Genomic DNA, 25,931 nt, shown 5'->3' with positions numbered 1-25,931 from the left:
ATGGCAATATTAAACCCTGGCAGAAGATCCCTTTCTAAACACGTTCGCTTTCTGACGGGTTTGAGCCAAGGGATTTGTTTCTAACGGGAAGCTGGTGTCTGCCTTGACTGGACCTTCTACTGTGCAGTCTGAAAGCAGTTGGTGTTTGGATGAATGAACTCTCCTCTCTTAACGAATTTACATTTGTATGGCAGATTAATGGGTGCGTCTGCTTTAAAAATGGCTTCGGCGAGAGTGAGGGGGATGGTACAATCGTGCACAGATGCCTAACAAAACGGATTCAGAAAATTCATTGGGAAGCTTGGTTTCTTCAGGACCTTTCTTCGATGTTTTCTTTGCATGATTTTCCCCGTGACCTAGTCTTATGATGCTGAGTTTGTTATAGTCCGGAGTACGTTGCTATTATCATTCATTGGAAATGCTCTGCTTCAGCCCTAGGGTCTTGTTTCTCACACTGAAGCTTGGTAAATAAGGGAGGCAGGAAATCCAGCAGAAATTCAGACAAGCTGTCAGGCGAGTTTGCTTAGGTTCAATGCCAAGCTCTTATTTTTTTAAGCAAGTTGCTTCATTAGGCTTCCTTCCCTTTTTTGGTAGCCTGTCAGCTTATCTCAAAAGGGATCACATTTAAATCTCCAGCGAGGGATAAGTTGAGCAAGTAAAATTAAGAAAAAAAAAATGCTTAGCTGGTGATAGAAAATGAAATGAGCAAAAAAATTACTCCTTTTTGGGTTTTTTTTACTCAGAACTGCCGTTGAAGATTTAATGACAGTGTTTTTTTGAAAATAGTGTTGTCTGGTTGTCAGCTGGTAGGCTTTCTGCCAGGGAAATTTATACTAACAGATGCAACATTTACCTATACCTGATATCTAACACAACTTGTTCATGTGCCACACTTGTTCAGTTTTAAATGATTAAACAGAAGAATTGTTCAGAGAGCCTGTATATTATAACTTTGAATTGCAGCACATGGAAGCTTTTAGAAACAATCACTTTCTTAAGGTTTTAGCGTGCAGTACTGGCATGCAGTGTAACCACTTTGTGAGTCCATGGCTATGTGAGAAATGCATTCATGGCCGTATTCCAGAATAGAAAGGGTTTAACATAATAGAAAACACCCCGATCAGCCAGCACAGCTCGAGCGACACAGTGGCATTTGTCCTAAGTCTGCATGCGAGTCCAAACTTGTCTGGATATTGAACTAGCATCTCAGCTGTGGAGAGTGATCCCTCTGCTGCAGTTTGGGCTCAGAGGGTGCGTCTACATGAGCCGCCCACTGCGCAGTCATTTAGTACTTGGTTGAAGATTGTGGTATAGGGTTCAAAACTGAGCTGTGACATTACCTTGACTACTCTAGTAGGCCCTAAAAATCTTGCTTCTATGTAGTGTAGTAGGCTTTGCTGTAGACCAAGGCTGTCTAACCGGGAACTGGATCCAGTCCTCCGGTAAGGTACTATTGTGTAGAGATGCCCCAAGCCAGCTCTACATGTGCTAACTTTGAAACAGGAAGCAATGCAGCCATGTTCATGCAGCGCTGCACCTGGATTAATTACTTAGTGCCAGGCAAACAGTGGTAACTGGAGCTAGTGTGTTCAGAGCTAGCTTCTACATCTCTGTTGCATGCCTGGCAAACTGATCATGGGGGAAGGCAGGCTCTGGGATTTTTGTGCAGGGTTGTGGAGCTGTGGAGGGTGTTATGTGGAGGCAGTGAATCAGGATGGGACGGTTGGAGTAGCTGGGATATAGGGTGCTTGGCGTGAGGCGACAGTGGATGTTGGGATGTAAGGTGGCGGCTCTGGGTGAGGATAGGATGTGAGGCAGGTTGAGATGTAGAGCCCTGCTTAGGATAGGAATGGGTGTTGCATTTGTCCCTAGACAAGTTGTACCGTATTTGTCCCAGAAGAGAAATATCTCAGGTTTGCCACATGTACACATTGCCCTTCTAATGGGTTAATGAGTGGCTGAGTGCACTGCCGCTTTTCTGCCCTGGAGTCAAAGATGCAGTCCCAGGATAACTGTTGAAGATGCACCTTGCTATATCCTGGGATAAACTGCTAGTACTTTTTATCCTGTGAACCTTTTTTAAAAAAAAAAAAGTTATCCCAGGACAACAGACATGGGTGTCTGAACAATTTCACTTTCTCCGGGGATGAAATGTTTTACCCCAGGATAAATGTGACATCAATTTGTAGCATTAGTGGCAAAACAGAGGAGCAGGCAGGGAGGGTTACGGGTTACTAGTTACTGTGCGACCTCAAACGAGTGCTTTGGGGGCAGGGATGCATTTAACCCTGACCCTGAAGGGGGGGGCAACCCCCGCAGAGCTGGAAGGGAAGGGGCGGGGGAGCATCTCTCTCCGCAGCCCCTTGTTGTTGCACGTTTGGGCCAACGTCCTTGTGACCCTTCGGTAAACCATTATAATATGATCGAGTGTCCAGTTGTCACTGATCACTGAACATAATCCTTTGGCAGCAATGTAGGGGATCGTAGTGCAGCAACTAAACTCATGTCTGGTTCTCTTCCATTTATGTTTTGCTTCTTTCTCAACTAAACAGCGGGAGGAAAAATTACATGTTTTTAGTTTATTTAAAGTTAGGAGACTAATTCCTGAAATAGCTGTATAATGTTTCAGGTACAATTTCAAGTACCAAGAATATGTCTTTGTCAGCAGACTGTCTGACAAATGTGAGATCGGTATAGTTAAAAAAACATCAGCCTGGTTGACTCATACCATTATCTTTCACTTTTGTGTGTACATTTGTACCAGCACCCTCTCACTATTCCTTTGTCTGTTGCAAATAGGAAGGTTTTTTTGGGCAGTCTTGATTCCAGAAGTATCAAGTTTGTTTCTCAAGGATATTTTTATTTAAAAATCTTTAATAAACTGTAGACTGAAAAAAACCCAACCAAACAATCCCATGTTCCAGATGAGAACCCAGGGCATTCCTGAGCCTCTTCTCTAATCATAGCTTTCCCAAGTGTGAAACTGTGAAGCCTCTGGCACTTTCACTGCTGCTCTTCAGACCCCTGTCGGCAGCAGCATTGCTGAACGGATTGTTATTTTCACTCTGTATTACTGTTTTTTGGGGGGAAACTCCATGCAGCTGCAGACCTCAGTTGGTTGAGCTACGCAGGGTGGACAAGGGGCTGAAAACGAAGGCTGGAAGAGGAGTGAAGTAATGGCTAGAGGTTGGCAGAAGGTTGTGGGGGATAAAGAATAGTGGAGGCTATACCCTGGGTAGAAGAAATTGTTCCCCAAGTAACTTAGATCTGGTTTGGATGAGCAGGCTTCTTTCTGTGGGCAGGCTTCAAATTTGAATAGAAACATGCTAGTCAGCACTGGATGTTGGCGGTCCAGAGGAATTAACCTGGAAAGAATGTCAGCCCCCTCTACAGGTGCAGGTACAGGTGCGATGGGATCTTGCGTGCAGGCCACACAATTGTGCCTCCTGTCATGTGACACAAGCATGGCAGGAGGCGCGATTACGGGACCATTCATTAGATCCTGTCGCACCTGACTGCCAGTGTAGGGGAGGCCTAATTCCCCTGCACCAGGAAGAAGTAAGCTCCTGTGGCTGGAAGTTCCCCCAGTTGAGGGGCTCCCAGCCCCGGGTGTGCCCCGTGCACTGCTGAGTCTGGGGGATCGTGGCAGCTGCCATCCCCCAGGCCTGAGGGTTTTAGGCACCCCTGAGCCTTGGAGGTTGTATCAGCTGTGATCCCCCAGGCTAAGGGGTTTCAGTCACACCTAAGCCTTGGAGATTGCAGCTGTGGGACTCTGGGTCACCATGTCCCCGGGGGTGCTGAGCTGAGAGCCCCCTTGGTTGTATGACACCCGGCCTTGGCTGGGCATGGTGCACCCCTGTGGCTGGGAGCCTGATTTGCTGTGGGGGCTCCCAGCTGCAAAGGAGACCTTACACATGCAAAGGAAAGATGGATAGCAACCAGCCAGAAAGCTAGTACATGTTTTTGAGGTCTGACTTAATAGCTGGCTGGAGTTTTTTATGGTGTGATAGCTACTTTGCATCTGTAGGTGGTCTTAAGGTAATAATAACACAATTAACCAGTTAATTGCACAACACCTCTAACGTGTAGAGGGCACATCAGCGTCTCGCTCTTCTTGGCATGTGCCAGTATAAAATGATCTGTGTGCTTTGCCATGAGGTGGCCCCTAAGTTTACCTGGAGGAAGTTCTTCCTTTCACTTTTCCCACAGACGCATCGAGTTAGACCTCCTGGTTAAATCCCAGGCTGTGCTTCCATATTTCTGTGGTGTAGCTTACAGCTCAAGTTGACATTGAATTAAAAAAAACCCTTTAGCTTATCTGTGCCCATGTTGCTGCTTTTGTTCTTCCTTATTTTTCTTTTTACACTCTACTTATTCCTTTTTCTGTTTCTGCGGTATTTCTCTTCCTCTTTTATTTTAACTTAGTGTTTTTTCCCCTTTCTGTTTCTTCCTTCATCCTCTTTCATTTCATTTTAGGGCTCTCTCCTTTCTTTTTTTCTAGTTCCCAGCTGTTGTTTTCGTTTCCTTCCCTTGTTCTTTCCCCTGTTCCTATCATCCCCAATCCATTTACGTTTTTGTCATCGTATCTTTTTTATAACACAGAAGGTGCTTTCCGTATGATTGGGGCAGCAGTGAATGTGGCTCTGTGTTGTGTTGGAGAGTAGGGCATTGCCAACCTTGTCATCTCTCTTTTCATTGGAATAGGGCTGAGAGTTATCCTGACTTTTCATAGGTTTACAGTCAGAAAAAAAGGTTTATCTTGCCCTCCAGCATATGACAGCCCACAGAACTTCTTATAGTAATTCCTATGTTTTTGTTCATCAGTCCCCCACAGTGACATCCTGGCTCCAGTGACATCAATGTGACTTTGCCATTGACTTCACTGAGAACAGCATTTTACCTCCAGTTTTAATCTGAAGTTTTCAAGGGATGGAAAATCCACCATGTCTTTGGACAAACTGTTCTGGTGCTGTATATGCAGGTAACACTACTTTCCCATTCCTGTTGTCTGTTCCCATTTGTGTACCCATTCAAGGGCTGTATTAGCTACTATAACCATTGCATTAAAATTGAAGGTCATGTTCAGTTGCTAATTTCCCATGACCCCTGGTTCCTTTTCGAAGTTGTTGCTTTCCAGGATACAGTTGTCTACCATTCTCTGTGTGAACTATTTTCTTTGTTCCTATGTTTATGGCCTTGCATTGTACTGTAATAAAAAATGTAATTTAACTTACCAAGCCACTCAGGCCCTGGTCAGATGTCATGTTTGAAGCGCTCCAAGCAGTAAGTGTGTAGATGTTCATGGCTGAAGAGCTTCAAAACGATCCTCGCAAAATCTTTGAAGCGCTTTCTGACACATTTGTACTCTCTATGGAGCACAACAGGGGGATTGCTCGGTCCTCTGGCATCCTGCAGCGTATTTTTTTCCCCCTGCATTGGCTGGGCAGAGGGAGAGCGGGGTAGACGGCCAGCGAGCACTTTCCTGCACGTTCAGCTGTCCTCAGCAATCTCTAGAGCCTGAGAAGCATGCAAGGAATCCTATTCTCCAGCCCTGTGCGAGGGAGAGCAGGAATCCCTGCATGCCTCAGCCTCTGGTCTCCCGCTTCCATGGGCTGGAAAGGATTCCTTGCATGCCTCTTGGTCTCCAGGCCTGGGAGACCAGAGGCCAAGTGAACAGGAGATTGCTCATTGACTGTCAGCCCTACTGTTTCCCCCCTACTCGCGGTGAGGGGGCAGAGCTGTAGGATCAAGTAGCCCCCATTGTGCCCCCCTGGTTGGAGAGCACTGCTGCAGTGGTTTGAAGCCCTCTGGCAGGGGGGTGACACGTCCGTGAGTCAGGGAAGAGTCCAGGTGTATGTCCGTCCCTGGTCTCAGGCCACTAAATGGAACTGAGCTCTCCTCATGGCTAGCCACTGTACCCATTTTTATATCATCAGACATTTGGAATTGACATTATGAACCACAGTGGGTCAGTTCACCTCATTAGACTGTGAACCAGGTAGTAACAATTGGTTTTCTTTTCGTTTTATAGGAAGAAAAGCATGAATAATTGGTGTGGAGGGCAATATTCCACATTGCACACCACTACCATTTTCGTTGGTAACTCAGGGCTTGAGTCTTAAAGGCATGGACAGTTTTTAAGGGTGCACCAGTAGAGATTTTTGGGGCCGATACCAACAGCTGATATTTAAGGAGGCATATCACCCGATACCGATCTAATTTTTGATTCAGCTGGTAAGCCCAGTGTGATGGAAGGTGAGGGGGGAGGGAAGGAGCATGGGGGGAGCAGATCAATGCTGCCTGCAGTGAGGGAGGTGAAGGAGGGAGCAGGCGCAGGTGCTGCCCAAGCACTGCTGCTTGCAACCCGGGGTGGGCACGGGGAGGGGGCATGTGCCCCTCAGATGTGCATGGGATGGGCTACAGCTGGGGCTTTCAGGGCTCTTCTCGGCAGGGGCACTGACATCACTGGGAGAATGCTGCATCCACCCCAAATTTTGCTGCTGCCCCACTCCCAGTGCTGCCACCGCCAGCTGCCCGGTGCAGCCCTGGCTTAATGCCCCGCCTCCACCCACGCATTGGGAAGAGCCAGGGTTGCGACTGGCGGCGGCAGCGCTGGAAGCAGAGCACTGGTGAAATTTGGGGTGGATGCAGCATCCTCCCAGCGCTGTTGGTGCCTGCTTCGAGCCCAGCCCCCATCAAGAAGAGCCCTGTGCAGTGCCGACTGCAGCCCGTGCAGATCCAGGGGGTACCCCCCCGCCCCGGCCCTCCCAGGGTGCAAGCAGCAGCAGGAGCTGCCTCCCTTCCCTCCCTGCCTTGACCGGGCAGTGTCTGCCCCTGCCCCCTCCCTCACCATGGGAGGCATTGATCTGCTGTCCCCCAACCCATGCCCCTTCCGCCATGCTGGACTTAGCAGCTGGAGGCAGCTCTCCACGCTGCCAGCTGTTCTCCTCACTGCCTGAGTGCTGTGCTGTGGCTGCGTGCAGCACGGTCATTTATCAGCCAAATTATCGTCCCCATTGGGCTGATATGCGATACAGCCATTTTTCTTTATATTGGTACTGATCCGATATCAGACTGACGTATTGATGCACCTCTAATAACTATATGTGAGAGGGGTCCTGCGGGGGTTGCTGGTTGTCATCTTTCCAAACCACTGGACCAATCCAGAATCCACAGGACACTGAACTCTGTGCTACGGTCAGATCAGGGAGAAGCCAGGGTCCATCGGGGCCTGAGGCCCCCAGCTACAAAGCAGACAGTTGATTGTGAGACATGCCCTGATGAGCTGTGCAGGAAATCTGCACCCACGTTGCAGCAGAAGGCAACTCCCCACTGCCCTCCCCTCTCTTGTGAGCGGATTCGTTTTTGTAATTTAGGAACACTTCCCAATTGCAGGAGTTGCATGCAGAGTAATTATCAGAAAATGTGAATATCTGTATGTCTAATGACATATTGTAAAAAGACACCATGAATAAAGGCCTTTGATCAACTAAGGAAAGACTAATGCTGTAAGTAGAAAATGTAAAGGATATTCTCAGATCTCAAGTTTAATTCATTTTTTGAGTAGAATGTTACTTTTGTGAATAGAAATGCAAGACTCAATTCAGAAGCTCAGAAGAAGACAGTTTTTAAAAAAATATGAGAGCTCTAGGCAAGGAAGAAGGAAGTTTCACTGGAATTTGGTTACCGATAGTAGGGGATGAGTAAACCACTCTCACATCTGAAGTTTCCATAATGTGACAAGATGCCGGTGGTACTTAAGCGCAGGGGAAAAGAAGAGCATCCGTTTCACTGAAGACACGCTCCTACATGATGTTGGTGTCAGTGCCTTTTTTAATTGCACAATAAACAAATAAAACAACCCCCTGTAGAAAACTCCTGTTATTCTAAGGAACATGAATTATATACTGCTGAGAATCTCATCTTCCTGCGCTCCGTACACAGCCCACGTGTCGCTGCCTCTCCCTTTCTGTGCTGTGGAGAACGAGGAAACAACCCAGTCCTTTGAGAGACACAAACTGCACACATCCTGCACCATTCCCTACCAGGATGATGGACTACACTCATTAATTATTAGTGGTCCTGCACTATTTATTGATTCTTACAGCTAAGGTCAGAGAATGGGGAGGTTTATGCCCCTGGTATGGGAAGACCTTTTTCTAATTTTGGGGCTATTTTAGAATTATCTGCTGATTTAGGACTCTTCCTGGGAAACTAGATTGGGAACAGTTTCTTTTTTGGTGGGGTGGGAATAAGGGAGCGGCGTCCAAAACTCTCAGTTGTGAAAGTAAGAAGGTAACGGAGATGTGGGGCCTCCATATGCTTGTTAGGAGTAAGAGTGGTGACCTCGAGGGCCTGATCCAGGATGTCACTGAAGAAGCAGCAATTCAGCTAGATGCTGCTTTGAAAAATCGGTGCATCTGACCTATAGACATAGTGCCCTTCTCCCCCATCAGTTCGCTGGTTAGAAGGAAGAAAGCTAAAGCAGAATTAGCACCGTGATGTACTGGAAATGTGAAGTCAGAGACGGTGAAGTCCATATCGGGACGACTCCTATATTTTGTGGCTGAGTGTCTGAAGCCTTGACATGAGAGGAAATGGTTGAATCGGATGCCATGATGGCTACCACGTAGTGATTCTCTTCAGACTTACTGTTTAAGGAAATAGAGGTAGTTAGCCATGTTAGGCTGAAATCAGGCAGAAAGTTGGGCAGGGTGTCACCTTAGAGACAAACTGGTTCAGAGAGGCATGCGCTTTTGCAGCAACCTATTTTGTCACATGCTAACTATCTGATGAGGTAGGTTTGTCTTCTGTCTGTTTAAGAAGTATCTCAGCAATAACATTTCCTCTTATCTGAGATGTGAGGAGGACTGCCTAAGATGTGCTTGGACTGTGGTTTGGCAAAGAAGCCCAATGTTTCATCTTTGTATGTAGTTTTGAGAAAATTCTGCTTGCCATAGACTTGCTTTTCACTTCCCTTTTTGAGCCTTCTCATGTTCAGTGATTTTTCTCTGGCCTTGGGATGTGTTTTCCTTTGGACCATCCAGACAAAACTGTTGACAATATTTAGGCTTCCCATGAACATTGTTAGTCCTAGACTGAGCGGGGGAATAGATGCAAAAGTCTTCCCATAGTAGGAAAAATGCTTCATTTGTCTTTAGACCATGTCCAGTTGTTGTTTGATACTGAGGGTGTCTAGCTGGGACATTTGCCAGTGATGGATTTCCAGCACTTTTAAATAATTATTATGTGGCGGTACATCCTTGTGGACAGTACATAGCACAAGGTGCCACTCAGTTTGTTGGGTCTTCAGAGTGGTGCTGTGATAAAAATGCTGCAGTCCTTTCCTTATCTGTGTAAAACTCCCTTCAAACCTTTGCTTCAAAGACAACTGTAAGCGTCACAAAGGTAAAGTGGGTCATATGAAAGCAGCGGAAACCGTGAAGAAAAGTTGAGACTAGTGCAGAAGAATTCCTGTTTCTGTATCTCTTTGGGCGTCCTTTGATGCCTTGGATGGTCACGAAAGGGGAGGGAGGGCTGAGGGAAGCGTCCTGACCTCTGTGCAGCACTGACTGGATGATGGCTGTGGCCTTGTATCGCATGTGCATTAAGGGGCAGCTGAGTTCTTCTGTCGCGGCTGTGAAACGATGTTTTGTGACAGGGGAGACATAGTTTTTTCTTCTCTGGGACCTGGAGCCTACATAACTAAAGAGCAGAATTTCTTGGATCATCTGCAACATCGGACGGGGAAGGGGAGGCTGCAGATTGAGTGAGTTATTAGTGAAACAATGCAGAGGTAGCAGCATTTTTAAATTTGTGATGGGAGGTTCTGGCAATAGAAAACGAAACAATCCACCTGAGTCCTCACTGACTTTCTCAATCCCTGTGGACAATCCCAACATCCTACCTGTCTTCAGACTTGTAACCCATGTACCATTTTGGACTCAAACGTCTCCAGATTTTCACACCCAGGCTCTGTACAAGTCTTGCAGATTCTGTTTGCAAGTTTTTTAGAGCCTTTCCTGTTTTCTTACACATCTAAAACTTCTGTGCCAGCTTTCATCTCCTCATATCTTCTTTACTGCACAGTCCTTTTCTCTGGTCTCGACAAATGTAATCTTGCTCATAACCAGAATACCTCTGCAACGATAATTTTTCTAGCCAGTCACTTTGGTCATCTGTGTCCCTCCGCTGAGTTCTTAATCATGTCAAGCAAATTGCTTGCCTTTGCTTTCAAAATCCTTTTCTTACCCACCTTTCATATCTCAGTTTTGAGAGATTAACCTCAGCCTTTGTTGTCCATTTGTTATATACTCACAAAAAGGACATTGTGTTTTCTCTCATGCTGCTCTTTACACTTTGGAGGGCCTCCTCCTTTGCATTCACAAAACTGTTTTACTTTTAACATCTTCCTTGAGACTCTTTTCCTGTTGTGTAAAAGAACCTGACAATGGGTAGGCTGCTGATGTGATGAGACCACTGTCTACTATGCTACCCAGTATTTTTTCTTTGTATTCCATGTCTGCCTCTTGTTCCTTGTCTCATACTTACATTGTAGGCTTTTTGGGGCAAAGACTTTCTGTCTGTGTGCTGTCTAGTAGCATAGTAGCAGGGACTCTGGTCCCTGATTAGAATGCTTAGGCGCTCGACTACTGGCGCTAATATACTGAGCATCTTTGCAAAAAGGAACGTGGACGTGAGTAATGTTGACAAAATACTTCATGCGATCATCAGTCTGTTTTCAGAATGGTACAGATTGTCCCAAGACACCTTGCTAGGACATATTTTAATACTTTAGGCAGGGCTGATAACTCGACTTGTAATTGAAGTTGCGTAATACTTCCCATTTTAGGACCACCTTTTCAGTTACTTTTAACTTTGCCAAAGTTTAATATCTTAAGCTGCAGTTTCCATGATATATCTCTACCCTGTACTGATTAATTTTGGGAAATGTCAACCCAAATGGTTCACTTATTTCCAAGAATGAGGCTGGAGAATAATACATTGCTTTGCCCATTAGTTATTTTTAAAAGGAGTTCTGCCATTCTTTCTTCAAGTGTCACTGCGTTGATCTGGAGTAGCAGCTTAACATTTGGCAAGGGGGTGGACTTCGTTTTCGGGTTCTGTCTTGTGGTCCCCATCTCAACTTCCTTAAATTCTAAGCCTGTAAGAAATAACAGTTGGCAAATGTTCAGGGGGAGCTCCTTGAGTTTCACAGCTCAATTTCCCTGAGATCCCATCTGTGCTCTCTGCATTCTTTAGCCCAGAGATGAATAGGATTTCGTCTGTGATGGCAGCACTGGAGTGCCGCAGGTGATGTCAAGCACAGAAAATGAAGGGAGGTTGACTCTGGTTTATAGCCCTGTAATTGAACTAGGCAGCATGGAGGAGGAAGCTGCTTGCATTGAGGGTGTATGTGTGGAAGAGTGGAGAGTAGTTGATTTGGACAAGGAGCCTAGACAGAGAGCAACTGGACTGGAGGCTATTGGGGGGGAATGGAGGGTAACTAGATCTGACATTTGTTGTAAAGGGGAGATCAGGACTGAGTTGGAGAGGAGTAAGGATCTGATCAGGAGGCTGAGGGGGACTAGGATTGGCTGAGTGGGGGTATTTCGGTTGGTAGCTGGTCATAGGAAGAGAATTGAGGGGGAGCTGGATCTTATGAGTAAGGTGGGGGAGGCAGAAGGGGGTGGAAAAACTTTGGGCAGAGAGTCTGAGATAAAGCTAGGAGTGAGTGAGGTGTATTTGATGAGAAGCCTAGTGAGCGGAGATTGGGACTGCTATCCCGAATGCCTGATTCCCACTGTTACTCTTCTGTCAGCATCTGTCTAAAACTCTCTGGCAAAGTGTGTGCCTAATAAAAGGTGATAATCTACCATTGCTATCTATTTCTCTGTGGCTCCAGTGGAAGAAGTCTTTCCAGTAGATCTTGCATGCTCTCTCTTGGGCCTCTGGCACATGTATATTAAATGGCATGATGGGATCTGATCCCCAGTCGTAACAATTGTGCCTCTTGCCATACCACACATGTTTTTGAGATCCAGTTCCAGCCATACCATTACTACAATTCAGATTGTCCGTAGTTCAGAGTGAACTGCTGCAGTTCTGGGACCAGGACCACCCATCAGCTGACTGTACAGTTCCAGGCCTGGGACCAACAGGTGCCAGTTCAGGACCCAGCCAGTTTGAGACCCAGCTGATTGTGGGTCTTAGCCCTGGGACCCAGAGCCCTGCGTACTGGGATGTCAGAAAACTGTGTGCGCAGCCAGGCTGTGTATGGGTGTGCGCATGTGCACTTTAAGGTCACCACACACTTGGCCCCAGGATCAGGGAGAGGTTCCCTGATCCCTGTGTCTCTGTGCACTGGAAAGGTCAGAAAACCACATGGTTTTTAAGATGCTTGAGAACCCTAGGATCAGGGAACCCCTCCCCTATCCCAGGATCACCATGGCCAGGTTGTTTCGAGTTTCTTGCTCTGCAGCTCCAAGGCAAGATGCATTCTGGGTCCTAGCAAGCCCTGTAGCTCTGTGACCTGGCACACCAGCCCAAATGATAAGCTTCTGTCAACTTGGCCCCTTGAGAACAATGGAGTACAGCCTCGTGCTGTCAGCCTGCTGTCCACCAAGCCCTGCCATGCACCTGGCATCAGGCTGCGTGGCAGGGCGGCCTTGCCACACATTCAATTTAAGGCACGATGGAAACTGACCACAAAAATCTTACACACTTTGTGGAATATTTTTGTGGCTGGGTTCCCATTTTGTCATGACATTAATTCCCTGAACATGTGGCAGGGGTACTATTGCTAGCTTTTTTTTGGCGTGATTAACTTAATTGTTTCTTAAATGTAATGTCTGCCAAGGGTGTTGCTGTTTTATGCGTTTTATTAAAGGTGTTTTCCAGTAAAGGTTTTGGTTTGATGAATAGCTATTTTCTGACCAAAAAAAGCTGTTTTGCTGCTTATAGGAGGAGAGTGAACGAGGAAGGGCACTGAGTTTATTATTTCCTTTTTTCCAAGAACTAATTTGCATGGGCCTTCCCCAGGAAGGGCTGAAGCTTGAAAAAGGAACTTTTTATGTTATGAGACTCTGGGACCATCCTCCCTCAGTCATGTTGCTCAAAGCAACGGGGCATTGTCAGCACCTGAGTATAGTTGAGGTAGAGCTCTTAGTAGCATTAAAAGGGGATCAGACATTTATATGGTTAATGAGAACATCCACATTTATCTTAAATATGATAAAACTGAAAAGTAGCTATGCTTTAAGGCAGCGGTTCTGAACCGGGGGTACATGTACCCCCAGGGGGTATGTGAAGCCTCTCCAGGGAGTACGCGAGATATATTTCATACATTGTCTGACAGGAGTTGAAGGGCCTAAAAAAAATGAATTTCCCATTGAAAGGGGGTACGTGAAGTCTCACTCTGAGACCAAGGGGTATGTTGACTGAAGAAGGTTCAGAACCACTGCTTTAAGGCATAAATCCAGCTGCTAACTGAAAGGATTAGAAGGAAACCTCCCATCCGAGCAGTTCATTGAAGAATTGTCAAGGCTTCTTGTGCCTGGTACCTTCCCACAGAAATTTTGGCACCGGCTACTTAGTACAGTGGACTGGTTGAGTAGTTGTTCTGACTTAATATGGGTTTTTCTAAAATGTGAAATGATAGCTCATTAAAACGTTCATGTGAAATACTCAACTGTGTAATATGAAAGCTTTTAATACAGGGAGAATCAGTTTTTTTCAGTAGACATTTAGGGCCTTGTTACAACTTGCACTGAAAGCTGTGCAAACGTTAATTGGATTAGTGTTGTCCGGCTTAGTGGAGCAGTCGCACCTTAAGGCAGAAAACCATCTCTGACTGTCCTTCACCTGCACAGCTGTGATGTGCCACTACAGGCTTAGTGAGCTGGGACAGGACTGGGAGCCAGGGGCAGGACCGGCTTGCTGCTCCCGCCACTGCTTGAACTGGCTCACTGCTCCCATGGGCAGAGCAAGCCGGGCCAAGCAGCGATGGGGGGAGGTAGAATAGCTGTGAAGAATGGCCACACTTTAATGGAACACAAGCAAAATTAAGTGGATTAGAGATAATCCTGCCCTGGAATGGCATAATTTAAATGAAATAATGAGTGCTTTAAGCCACTTACAGGGGGTTAATGTGCAGCCAGTCCAGGGGTTAAGAGCTCCAGAAGTCACCTAAGATTATGGTGTAACAAGGCCCTTAGTTTGATGTTATTTTTTAAATAGGTGAGGCCGCAAGAATTTTCCCAAGAAACTTGTGTCTGAAGGGTGCAGCAAGCTGCTACTATAGTTTCCTTTATAGCAGTGGTGCTCATGATTTTGGCCCCAGGGGCCAAATGAATGGCAAGGTGCTTGCCTGCAGGCCAGATTGGGCCCAGCGCCATCCTTGCATGTCAACTCCACGTGGTCCCGTTTGCTGGGATTGGGCTCAGGGCCCCATGCTGCCCCTGTCCAGCTCCGCGTGCTGGGGTTGGGCTCTGGGGTCTTGTGCTGTCCCTGCCTGTTCTTGTGCGCTGCATTGGGCACCATGTGCCACCCCTGCCCTGGCTTCATACGCCAGGATTGGGCTCTGGGGCCAGCACTGCTCCTGCCCAGCTCCATGTGCTGAGATCAAGCTCTGGGACCCTGCTCCACCCCTGTCAAGTCCCACATGCCAGCTCAGGCCCTGTGCCATCCTGCGTGCCCAGTCTCACACACAAGGCTGGCAGGGCTCCCCACGGACTGGATGACGGTGCCGGGAGCCAGAGCTGGCCCACTGGCTGCGGGGGTAAGCACTTTTGCTTTATAGCATCATAAATATAAATCCTATCACAAGAGTAGCACTTACACTGCAGCACAGAACTTCCTTATTTTAACTCTGAATATGGCTGTCACTGAACAATTGACTGCTGTTTAGTCTTTCTGAAAAGGTCCTTGTGTTTTGCCAGTTCTGTCTATTTGACGAGGATCCTGTTCCTTTAAAATCCAGTGGCTGATTGAGCCGTTTCCACTCGTGCACGGCTTTCACATTGTACAGGATACTCTATGCAAATAAGCTGCCTGCTCAGCCTGCATGTGGTTGGTTGTCCTGTCGGGTAGCTCACAAAGACTCGGCAGACCTAGTTCAGCATTCAGCTGTTTAAAACGGCAGATGGAAGAAGGTATCGGCAAGACGAGGATTCATTAGCGACTCGCCCACACTGGCTCAGCCAAGGATCGGAAGGACCCCTGTGAATGGAGCCGAGTTTGCTTTCAGCTCACTTCACAGCGACGTGGTTCGCTCACGTGACTTGGAGTCACTTAGCATGAAGATCGGCTAAAGTTTCCCACGTAAATATCCATTCTTGTAAGCACTGTCAGCCCGAGTGCTTTTACTGAGACTTTTTCCTCTTTTTTTGGTTGCAGCTGTCATAACTGTGGGAACATGAGTTCTTCATCAAGTGGTGGGAGGCAGCCTACAGTCGGGTCTCATTACTGCTGCATTAATGCTCACTGGGAGGTGTGAGCAGATCTCTCAGATGCCCAGTTCTTTGTGGAATCCAAAATTTCCCTATAAATACCTAGTGGGATCCTTCAGAGGATGAAGTTGCTGAGGTTTTTTTTCCTGTGGTATTTACATACAGCAGTTGTCACTAGATCCTGGGGTAGTATGCTTTGATTGGGAGGTAGCCGGTTCGTTTGGTCTGGAGGTGATCAATTCATTGTCTTCGCTCGGGAGGTGGAATTCATTGTCTGCCACTGAGAGCTTATAGTCTACAGCATTTTCATTTATTTGGATAGTTCGCTCATTTTTTAAAGAGGCAGCATATATGGCAAAACTTCTTTTAAGAGACTCATTGTTATTTCACCCCGTGTTATTTAGCTTTTTACCTTTCATTCAAGTGTGCGCTGGAAGAAAGCGCATTTTCACTGCTCTTGAATATGCATTTAACGCTTCAATTTTAAAATGCGACTGATATTACACACAATCACTTGAAGCATTCTTGACAGTTCTAGCCATCTGTATGAAGATGGCAGACTGTGGAGAAAAAGGAACTATAAAATAGGCTGAAAAAGCCTCAACTGAGCGCTGCCTTCTTTGTAACACAGCACTTATACACGGGTGACGAAAAGGGAAGGGCTTCTTGTGACAGCGTTGTCAATGCTGAATAGATGAATGAATGAATTCTTGCATGTTCAGAACTCGCAGCACGTGCTCCCGACCCTTCAGCGCATAAAAGAGTAGCAAGATCCTCGGCACTGAACTAAGGCGCGGAAGAAAGAATGCGCCGTGCCTGCCACGCTTGAGAGGCAGCGTGGTTCCTGGGTAGAAGAAACAAAAGAACGTGCTCCAGGATCTGAAGAATCTGACGTTTGCTTTGCCGTACGAAGGATAAGGACATCTTCATGTTTGGCACCTCTCGTTTTATCATTGGGGTTTTTTTAAATTGGTAATACTGTCCGGGGGTGGTGTGGGGGGTGTAGCACAGTGGTTTTTAAGCAAAGTGCAACAGTGTGCGTTTGAAAAGGGAATGTGACCTGGATTTTATGAGCTTATTGCAAACACTAGCTGAAGGCAGCTGTGGTAGTTTACTTAGCCTTTTTAACAGAACAGGTAAATTGAAGGAAAGCCAAGACATGAGAAGAAAATCTGCATTAATTTCCTCCTTTTTTTCCTTCTGTTAAGACTTGGTTGTATGACGCAGTTTTACCTGCAGACAAGTGCATGGGGGAGAAAAGACATCTAAACTTGAAGCAGATCTTTTTTTCCCAATCTTCCTGGCTTTTGAAATGTGACTTAAAAGTGCCAAAAGGAGGCAGGCAGAAATACATACAGCTAGCTCATCAGACGCAGTGGCTGCAGTGCTTTATGAGAGGCAAATGCAAGATCATGTCCTATTTTTAGAGACTGAGAGAAAACGTTGGAAATAATGGGCTTCTTTGCAAGTTTGACAGAGGAGCACTAGCCAAAAGCAAGTCATCGGCAGAAGGAGCTGGTAGCTGGGAACAGCTGGGAGTGCAAATATGGATGATTCAAGCATTCTGCGAAGGAGAGGGTTACAGGTAAGCAAGAAGGTCTCAGACATTTCCTCTTCCAGGGGAGCTGGTTTGTGGTCCTTTTTAAAAATGACAGCAGTCCATCAAAACTAGTCTAGCTGACTGAAAGCACGTACGTGAAGCTGAAATTTGGCATTCTTCTGTTTTCATCTGTTGTGCATTTTATAGTCAGAAATGGCATTTTGTGGTAAGTTTTCTAGTTTGTGTTGATTAAATCACTGACTTTTAAACAAGTTAGTTTTATTTATAACTTTGTATATAAATAAGCTAAAACCTGATAAAAAATTTTGAAGCATTTCAAAGGTGTGCTTATTTATTACTTTAAGTGCTCATTAGTCTATCTGCAAAACAGTTATGCAGTAAAGATCATTTTAGAAAGGGTTGTGAGTGACTTTAGTACTGTTAATACTGCTATGTACTGCTAGTAGTTCCTGCTTTTTCCTGCTGAACTTTGTTCAATGTACAAGTGCAACATTTTGTAGTCCCCACATTGCAATGACTTGTCACTAGATGGTAACAGGCAGTGTAACAGTTTAATGCATTTGTCAGCGTTAGTGGAGCACGGAGGCTGAACTGATTTGTACTGGCTAAAGCAGTTGGAAATCACTGAGCTCTAAATGCCTACATGTGAAGTGGATATAAAGTAAGGTTTCTTTTTTGTGTCTGTTATCACTATGCTTTTTTTGGTGTAATACAATCCATTCTTTGAGTGCTGGGGAAATATTTATGTAGGGTAGAATTGGTTTGTGACCCTTAAGTAATTAAACAGTAGGATGAATAGTAAACATCACTTTTTTTTAGCTGTATGTATAATAAATTATGTTACCAAAGCTTACATATAAGCATCTCTAGCTACCTCTTTGTTTGAAAGAAGTCTTTTAACTTTTGCTGCACTAGTTAGCTATCTTTCGCCTGCGTGTTTTATTTTTTCAGTAAAAGTATATTTTCATTTTCTTTATATTCTGACTTATTCATAGATCTCTAACCTTCCTGACTGATTTGAGACTGAATATACTCCATCTAGTATGGGGGATTCTTTGAACTACTGTACAAGTTTACGTTATGTTCCCTCCCCAAATGATTTAGTTGCACTTAATTTACTGGTGACTTCAATTTAATAACATATTGAGAAAGCTTGGCTTATAATAAACTTACAATTTATTTTCATTAACTTGAAGCAGCTGGAATCTTGTCGCGAGCAAGGCTGCGTGTGTGAACACAGAAACCACTTTTGACAGAAAATTAATTCATCCTGTATTCTGATTGTTTAGCTTTCCTTAAGCCAGAAATTCTCTGTGGTATACTGTCTTGTCATATACTATTTACCGAGTTACTTGAACACCAATTAAAACATTTGATAGGTTTTTTCATTTAATTTGTATTTTAGTGTAATCTAAATATATTGGAAAATACTGTTATCTAAATAAACAGGTTTTGCACATGACATGCCAAAGACTAGAGAGACTTATCTAACACATGCTTGCATTTTGCTCTTGTGAAATGATATTTACTGTATTTCAATATACTGTGTCCTGTGTTGTCACAAAATGCAATGGAAGGACCTCTTGCATAGTGAAAAATATTTTGGTTGGAGTCTAGATGTGCAGTGCAATTATTATGCTGAAGAATTTAACTCGAGATGGCAGTGTTTCAAGGGGGCGTGCCAAGGAAATACAAAAACAGAACATTTTTATATATGCAAGCAAAATGCATGTCAGTGCTGAGAAAATGGTGGTGGCTCACTTTTGAACTAAAACACATAGGTATTTTAGTGCAAAAGTGCACTGCCGCCATTTTCTGCACATTGATATGCATTTTGCCGCTTATACAACTGCATGTGATGCTGCGCAGTGCACGTCAGCTTGTGTGTAGAGCAGACCCACTTGAGTCTGCTCTGAAGCAGCAGATCTCCGCTGCATCACGGGATCAAAAAATATGTGTATAAATGCCCTTCGTGCCTAAATTTGATACCTACCAATACGAATAGTTAAAGTGCATTAATGCCTGTCTGGATGCACTGAAGTGCATTAACACTGTGTGTGTGCACTGACTTGGGACCAACTTTAGTCCCAGGTCAATCCTCTCACAGAGCGTTAATGCGCTTTAATGCCTGCAAGTGTATCCACCTGTCTAAAGCCACTTACTGCTTGTTAAGCAACGCACATGCCATTTAAGAGCACTTAAACGCATGTGTAGACCTGCCCACAGTGTGTCCTCCTCCTCCACCCAAGTCGTCATGGGTCCTATTCCACAGAGCTGTACCAATAGACACAAGTAACGCATGGTAAGAGTGGGAGCGTGATAGCTCAGTTTTCAGGTTTGCAGCCTGATGGTCATCACCTGTGCAATCTAGAATACATGGATTTGTCTGTTGTGTTTATGTGTTAAGTGTGTCCACACATGCTTGGGTGTTGCCATCACTTAATGGGGTTGCATGTGCTGTGCTTTCAAAGGTGCATAATTTGTGAATCTAGTCCTTTTGAAATGCTGCATGTGCTGCAAGGCACCCAGCAGCTTCAGTGTCAAGTCAACTTCAAGTATAAATGTTAATAGTGGCTAAAACTCTCAAATCTTAGTGATGCCCCTCACAAGGAAGTAGGCTCTTCTTCTGAGAGAGGGTGAGCAGCAAAACATGGAAATCACTGCAACAATATTTTCTTTTAAAAAAAAAGCTTAGCAGCAATTTATTTATTTTCAGAAACGTGAATAATGGTGGTCGTTATTGTTAGATGATCTGACCAGGGTGTGCTGCTATCAACCACTGCATGTGGTGGGTCTGTGCTAAACTTGGGAGATGCTAGAGAATTGCTTAGTGATGTAGGCAGTAGTTTGGTTACCTTAATTACTTCATGGCCGGGATACCGTCAAATACTGTTTAGGGGACTTGCAGCTGATGCCTGGTCCTAGATTTTGAGTGCTCAAAACAGTCTTTTATAAATGTTGGTCATATTAACCTGTGTTTAACTCTAGGTTGAGAAAAACTGATGAAGCCATTTGCAAAACATTATTGCATAAGTGGACCTATTTATGAGCAAATAGGTTGTTAAGGCCGGGGTATCAAACCTACCCTGTGCCCCAGGCTGGATCCAGGCTGTGGGGCTCCTTGCTGGATTGCACAAGCAGGACTAGTGGCAGTCGCAGCGGGGCTAGTAGCCACATCCCCAGATACCCTGGACCCCCAATGAGCTGGGTTTGGCCTGTGGGCTGTGTGTTTGATGCCCCTGCACTAAGACATGCCATTAGTAAACTAATAATAAAATTGCATGCCATTACTACATAAAATTGGTACATCTACTTTCACCATGCCACCCTCCAGAGCAAATTGTAAATCACTGCTATGAACTAGATTTAGGCTCAGGATACATTTTCACTTCACTTATAACTCTTTAGAAATGGATGATGATGGGAAATTGAAAGACTAAGAATCAAAATGTGTGTCACATAGGTATAAATACATCTCTTTTGAAAACTTATTTTCAATTTTTTTAGCCTGGTGTAGGCTTTTTTTTTTTTTTACTGCCAGCTGCAATAAATAGGTGTTGCTATGGAAACTACTACCACCAAATCCCCAGGAGAAATCCAGTGTTGGTTTATTTGGAACAAAACTTTATTTTTCATGGCTTTTTAAACGCTTGTGGGTGCCATTCATAAGTTTTCTGTGCTGTCATTTTGGTGAGTTTCTTGGTTTCTATGTACTAAATGGTGCACCCTGTGTGTCAGCCTTGCAGAGTGTTAGATGGCTTCTTCTGTAGACAGCAGCAGATGTGGGGCTGGTCTCAGAGAAATGTTCTGCACTGGCCTCCAGGCCTGATTTTGGATTTGGGTTCTCTTGTGTTTCCTAGGCCAGCAAGCTTGTGAAGAGAAGCCAACAAAAACTTCCTTCGCTCCTGTGGGGGGGAATGGGGAGATGCAAGAATAGTCTTCAGTGCCAGTAAATAAGTGCAGGATTCAAATGGAGTCTCATTAAGTCCTCTGCTGCAAGGAAAGAGGCTCAGATTTAGATGCTTGTAGATAAATAGGGTAACATATAGGAGGAAGAAGGCAGGGCCGGGCCACGCCTTAGGGCGCCGGTACACGAGCACAGAGGCTGCTCCAGTGCGCTGTAATTAGAGTGCGTCAGAGCGGCCTCAGTTGATCAAGTCGGTTGGAGCATGGCAATTACTGCGCTCCAGCAGCCTCCTGCGTCTCGTGTATCGGCGTTCCTGTGCTTAAAAAGGGCAGCGGGAGTTCAGTTCAGGCACCCCCGCCACCCTTTTGAAGCACAGGGATGCTGATACATGAGATGCTGTAGTGCTTTAATGAGAGTGGCTCCTGGAGCCCCTCTAATTACAGGGGTTCCCCGCCCCCCTTTACTACCCCCGACCAGAGCACGTGTAAAAATGCCCTTAGAGACTAGCAGGAGGAATCCTGAAATCTAAGAATGCAGTGTATGATCACGGAAAGCCAAAAATGAAACAACCACCATTTAAAATGGAGATCCTTTTAGTGGTAGGTGCCCCTGCAGAATAAGCTGCTGCTAATTGCTTTTATGAGTTAAGATGATGAATGTGACTAAATGTAAGGTTCTTAATGCTTCATTTACTATGCCCTTCTAAAGTTTCTGTTGTAGCATACTGTTGCCTATGGTTGTGATTACATTTTATTTTTTATTTGGGACCTAGAGTTTATATTTAGAAATATTAAACTGTCAGAATTTGTTACAGGAACATTTTGTTTAATTTGACAAGTTAGGAGTACTGTTATCATGAACTTTTTATTTATAGAGTTCTTAAAAAAAGATAGTATTGAAGAGAAATGGTGAAGATACTTTAAATTTCAGTGGTCTTAACAAGTATCATTTTTGTAAATACTATTTTTTTGAAATCTTAGCCTGTAAAAATCTGTAATATAGATAACATGCCATTTTTCATGTCTGTACCGCCAGCAATCAGAGTTCAGCACTGGCTTTCTTTGTGATCACTGCTGTAGTTTATTTCATATTTCTAGAACAGCTTCATTGTTCGCATGTGGAAACCAAACAAAGCCAACCTGTTTAATTTAAGTCCTATCAACCATGACTGTGTTTTCTCTTAATTAGTTTAGTCAACTATTTCATATTAATGAGTAACTCAAAATAACATTCTTAATGGGAATACCTCTTGAAACTGAATTTCAGTACGTAACTCTGGGTTAAGAAGAATTTGCTCAAAGTTGCCCCAATGAGGAAACACTGGTAAATATGAATATGAAGCTATATTTGAAATTTTGGAACTAGCCATATGATTTTTTTTTTTCTTATTTCTAATAAACATTTATAATTATCCATAAAGGAGGATATTCACATGGCTGGAAACTTGGAAAAGAGACTTATTAAAGAGAAATGTTTCCTGGCCAGGATAATTCCATTTTTTTAAATGTTCATTTGTAACTCTCAAGCTCACCAGGAACTTAATTGGAACAATAGATCAGATCCTTGTTGAAACGGCTCCAATCTTAATGTCATAGAAATACACTGAAGGTATTTGCACTGGTGAGGAAGAAAAGGTGGATGTAAGCAAGGAGAAAAATTTGGGAAATATGATTAAGCAGCTACTCATGCATACACGTCTTGGCAATTTTAGTATCCTGCTTGCTTCTGATTTTTGTTAAAAATGTAATTCAGGTAATGCTGCAGAAAGGGATACTAAACTCACCACCCCACAAATGACTTGTAATCTTGGTTTGGAATAGCCAAGGAAGCGGAGATGTTATCGCTGATGGGGGATGTTCTTACTCTTGCAATGAAAGTTTGTAGCTGTAAAGAATGTCTTCCACTCTGGTGGGTGTCTGCATGGATGAGTCCTCATCAGGGGTTTGGGTTGCAGGGCTAGGATCTCTAGCTGATTGTGGGATCAAACAGGATGAGAAGTTGAACTATGAAAAGGAGCAAACACTTGTGCCATTTACTTTGGGAATTAGAAAATGGACTGAGAAAATACCGTGCACAGTAAGAAATGCTCACAAAGGCTGGAATGGGAAAAAAAGTCAAATATGTTACCAGGGCAGAAAAAATACCTGCTAGCTGCCGTCCCCAGAGTATTTGTTGTTAGGATGACTGCTCTAATAATTTGCTAAAGGTGTGTTGACTTCATTTTTCCTTCATGAGGAGTTGGGTATCAGAGCCAAGTGCTCTACTTTCAACTCCGGTGAAGAATTGAAATGCCAGTGGCCAATTCTCTTATTTAAAGAAGAACTTTTTTCAGCAGCAGCTCTCTGCATTGGATTATAGAGGCTATTCTAAGCATGTGTATCTTTGTGAGATAGTAGACTATAGCAGGGGTATTTCTTGGGCAGGGAGGGGAAGTGGGGCAGGACAGGCAGGGGTATCTTTTTCTTTTCTTTACCGTAGTGGTTAGAGGGTATCAGCATGACGGGCATGTTTGTTGCCAGAAGAATGTGGTGAACAGCCCTCGGTGCCTTTGGCAATCCCTGACATTGCTGCGTAGACAGAATGGCTGCCACCCTTCTCAGCCACCAGCCATGTAGGATGCATCACTGGTATTAATGTCGCCACAGACTCTCCCTGAGTCGTGCCAGAAAGCCCAAGTTTACAAGAGAAGCCAGGTTTCTCACTTGACAGCAGAGCATGCTGCTGCCATGCTCCCAGGCCAGCTTTTTAATTTGCTTTTCTCTAACAGTCCTTGCTTCATAAGCAGTCCCACTTGCCACTTTAATGAGAGGAAATGTCCTGCAGTGAAACAGCATATATTTTGATTTTAGGCTAATGCCATCAGCGTAGGAAGTGTTTATAGAGTACTGTTTGATACTCTTTATCATCTCCGCTGACGATATTAGTGGTCTTGAAGAGACGGGCAGATTAAGAGAGCTGAAACGTAGTGATTGTTCTAACGGGCAATTAATTAAATACATGACATGAAAAATTTAAAAGAAATTACCGATATTGTCCTGGGGCAAATATTGTCTACACGTTATACTTTAATTAATAAATGGTAAATATGCTGCATCTCTGGACCCCTCAAATCTGTTTGCCAGCTAGTGATGATGAACAGTAAAATTCAGGTAACTGCTGTTACATCAAGAGGTCAAAGGGCAGTCTGTTAAAGGTCAAGAGGAAATTACAATGCATTAGTTTGCAAGTGCATACTAATACTTTCCTTGTGATTTTGTTGTTGTTCCATTTTGTGACGGGAGGATTTCGTGTCATACGAGTACTCCCGGGGCTCCTAAAGTTTGCCGGTGATGTTCTGGAGTGATGGGTGCGAAGGAAGTGTTTTAGGATTTTAGGAACGAGAATCTAGCACTTCATAAACTGTAGCGTGATGGCAGCTGATGTATGTCTGGGAAATCTGAGGGCAGCTATGTAGAGGTGGGAAATGGTATTGTGTTTCCTTCTCCCAAGTGTGTCTTATTAAATGGAGTAGGTCCAATATAAGAAATCCTTGCCCCTCACATCATTTCTGGACCATCATACAACATCACTCTTACATTGCTGTATCCTATTAAGTCCTCCGGTGGGGCTTATTTTAAAGAATGGGCATAGTGTAGAGATTTATGATCATCTGCACAGTACAGTGCGGTGCTCTGCAGATACCCTAGCTAGTCTGACCTTGCTAAGAAGCAGAGTACATTAGCCTGAGCTGCCCACAGTTCAAATGCGGTTATTCTGTTTCTGGTATGGGTGTCTGTACATGGTGTGTTGTGTTGACACTTGCTGTTTGTCTACATCTCTTGTTACCACCACAACTTTCCTTCTGATGCTAAACTACCCAGAAATCACACTTCCATAGACGATGAAGAAGGGGTGCTAGGAAGACTGATCTCTATATCTGGGGTTAGGAAGGAATTTTACTCCCCGGTCAGATTGGTACAGACTGCGGAGGTTTTGGCTTTGCTCTGTAGCGGGTGTCATGGCCCTGTACCTGGGACCTCTTGAGCATATATTGACACTATTCCTGGACGTTGGCTGCTGTGGTTCCCCTGCTTTACCTGTGGCAGGTTAGGGTGGTAGGTCTGAGTTGTGTCAGGGTTGAAGGCAGTCTTATGTAGAGTTTAGACTGGTTGTTTGGGATGGTCTGGATGGGGTGCTGTGCTGTCAGGCAGGGGGTCAGACTAGATCAGTGGTATTCAACCCGTCATCTGTGGGCCCCTGGGCTAGATGACCTCTGGAAGTCCCTTCTCGCCCTTCTCTATGGCCACTGATTTTACTGTTCGGTTTCCTTCCTTAGATGCCTACCTTGCAGATGATCCGTTGTCCTGCCTTGGTTGTCTGCCTTGCAGGCAACGAGTACGCCTTTTATTGGCAAAGACACGAGCGTCTGTGCAGAGCTGAGAGAGAACCCTGAACAGAACGAAGCTGCTTTGAAAGCCAGTAAACAAGGAAAATTCAAATGATGTGGAACTGATCCCTTTTATTTGACTAATTTAATGTAGCTAATCACACTTGAGGAAGTTAAAGTACATATTTCTAGTCTGTCAAAACGCTATATTTATAGTGTAAATAACGTGCTGCAAACTTCCTTAAGTCAGCTTGGTTTATGAGCTGTGAAATCACCATCCATTTGGAAAGTTTATTACAAAGCATTTTTACTTCAAAGTGACAGCGCTGCCAGTACTAATGAAGACTGACAGCATACAAAGCCTCAGACATCCACGTATATCGTGGGAGGAGGGCTCTCGTTTTAACGTGGGACTAGATGGATTTCTTCCTCTAACTTTAAATTAGTTTCACAATTTTATTCATGATCCTGATGTAAAAAATGGATACTATTTATTCACTAAGCTTATGCAGACATTGGCTTTGTTAGCTTTTCAGTGCAACATAAGGCTAATTCCAGTTTCATTTGATTTACAGTAATGTAACAGTTCACATGAATGCTTCCATCGGATTAAGTTCGCGTTTTTTTTTTTTTTTTTGTTCGGTCAGG

At 44.5% G+C, this 25,931-nt stretch overlaps 1 protein-coding gene across 1 annotated transcript in view; it reads left to right on the top strand.

The window, feature by feature from the left end:
- Nucleotides 1-15,187: 15,187 nt before the first annotated feature.
- Nucleotides 15,188-25,931, top strand: part of MAST2 (microtubule associated serine/threonine kinase 2) — a 242,575-nt gene continuing 231,831 nt past the window's right edge. The window contains exon 1 of the mRNA XM_019501382.1: nucleotides 15,188-17,034. Coding sequence (XP_019356927.1) covers nucleotides 16,996-17,034 — 39 coding nt within the window. The 5' untranslated portion in view covers nucleotides 15,188-16,995. The remainder of the gene's footprint in view (nucleotides 17,035-25,931) is intronic.

This window comes from Gavialis gangeticus, unplaced genomic scaffold (assembly GCF_001723915.1).
Source record: "Gavialis gangeticus isolate Ggan-Ray unplaced genomic scaffold, GavGan_comp1, whole genome shotgun sequence".
In the NCBI taxonomy this organism is placed as follows: Eukaryota; Metazoa; Chordata; order Crocodylia; family Gavialidae; genus Gavialis; species Gavialis gangeticus.
Note: the sequence above shows the minus strand (reverse complement) of the source record. Positions and strands in the feature narration are given on the sequence as shown.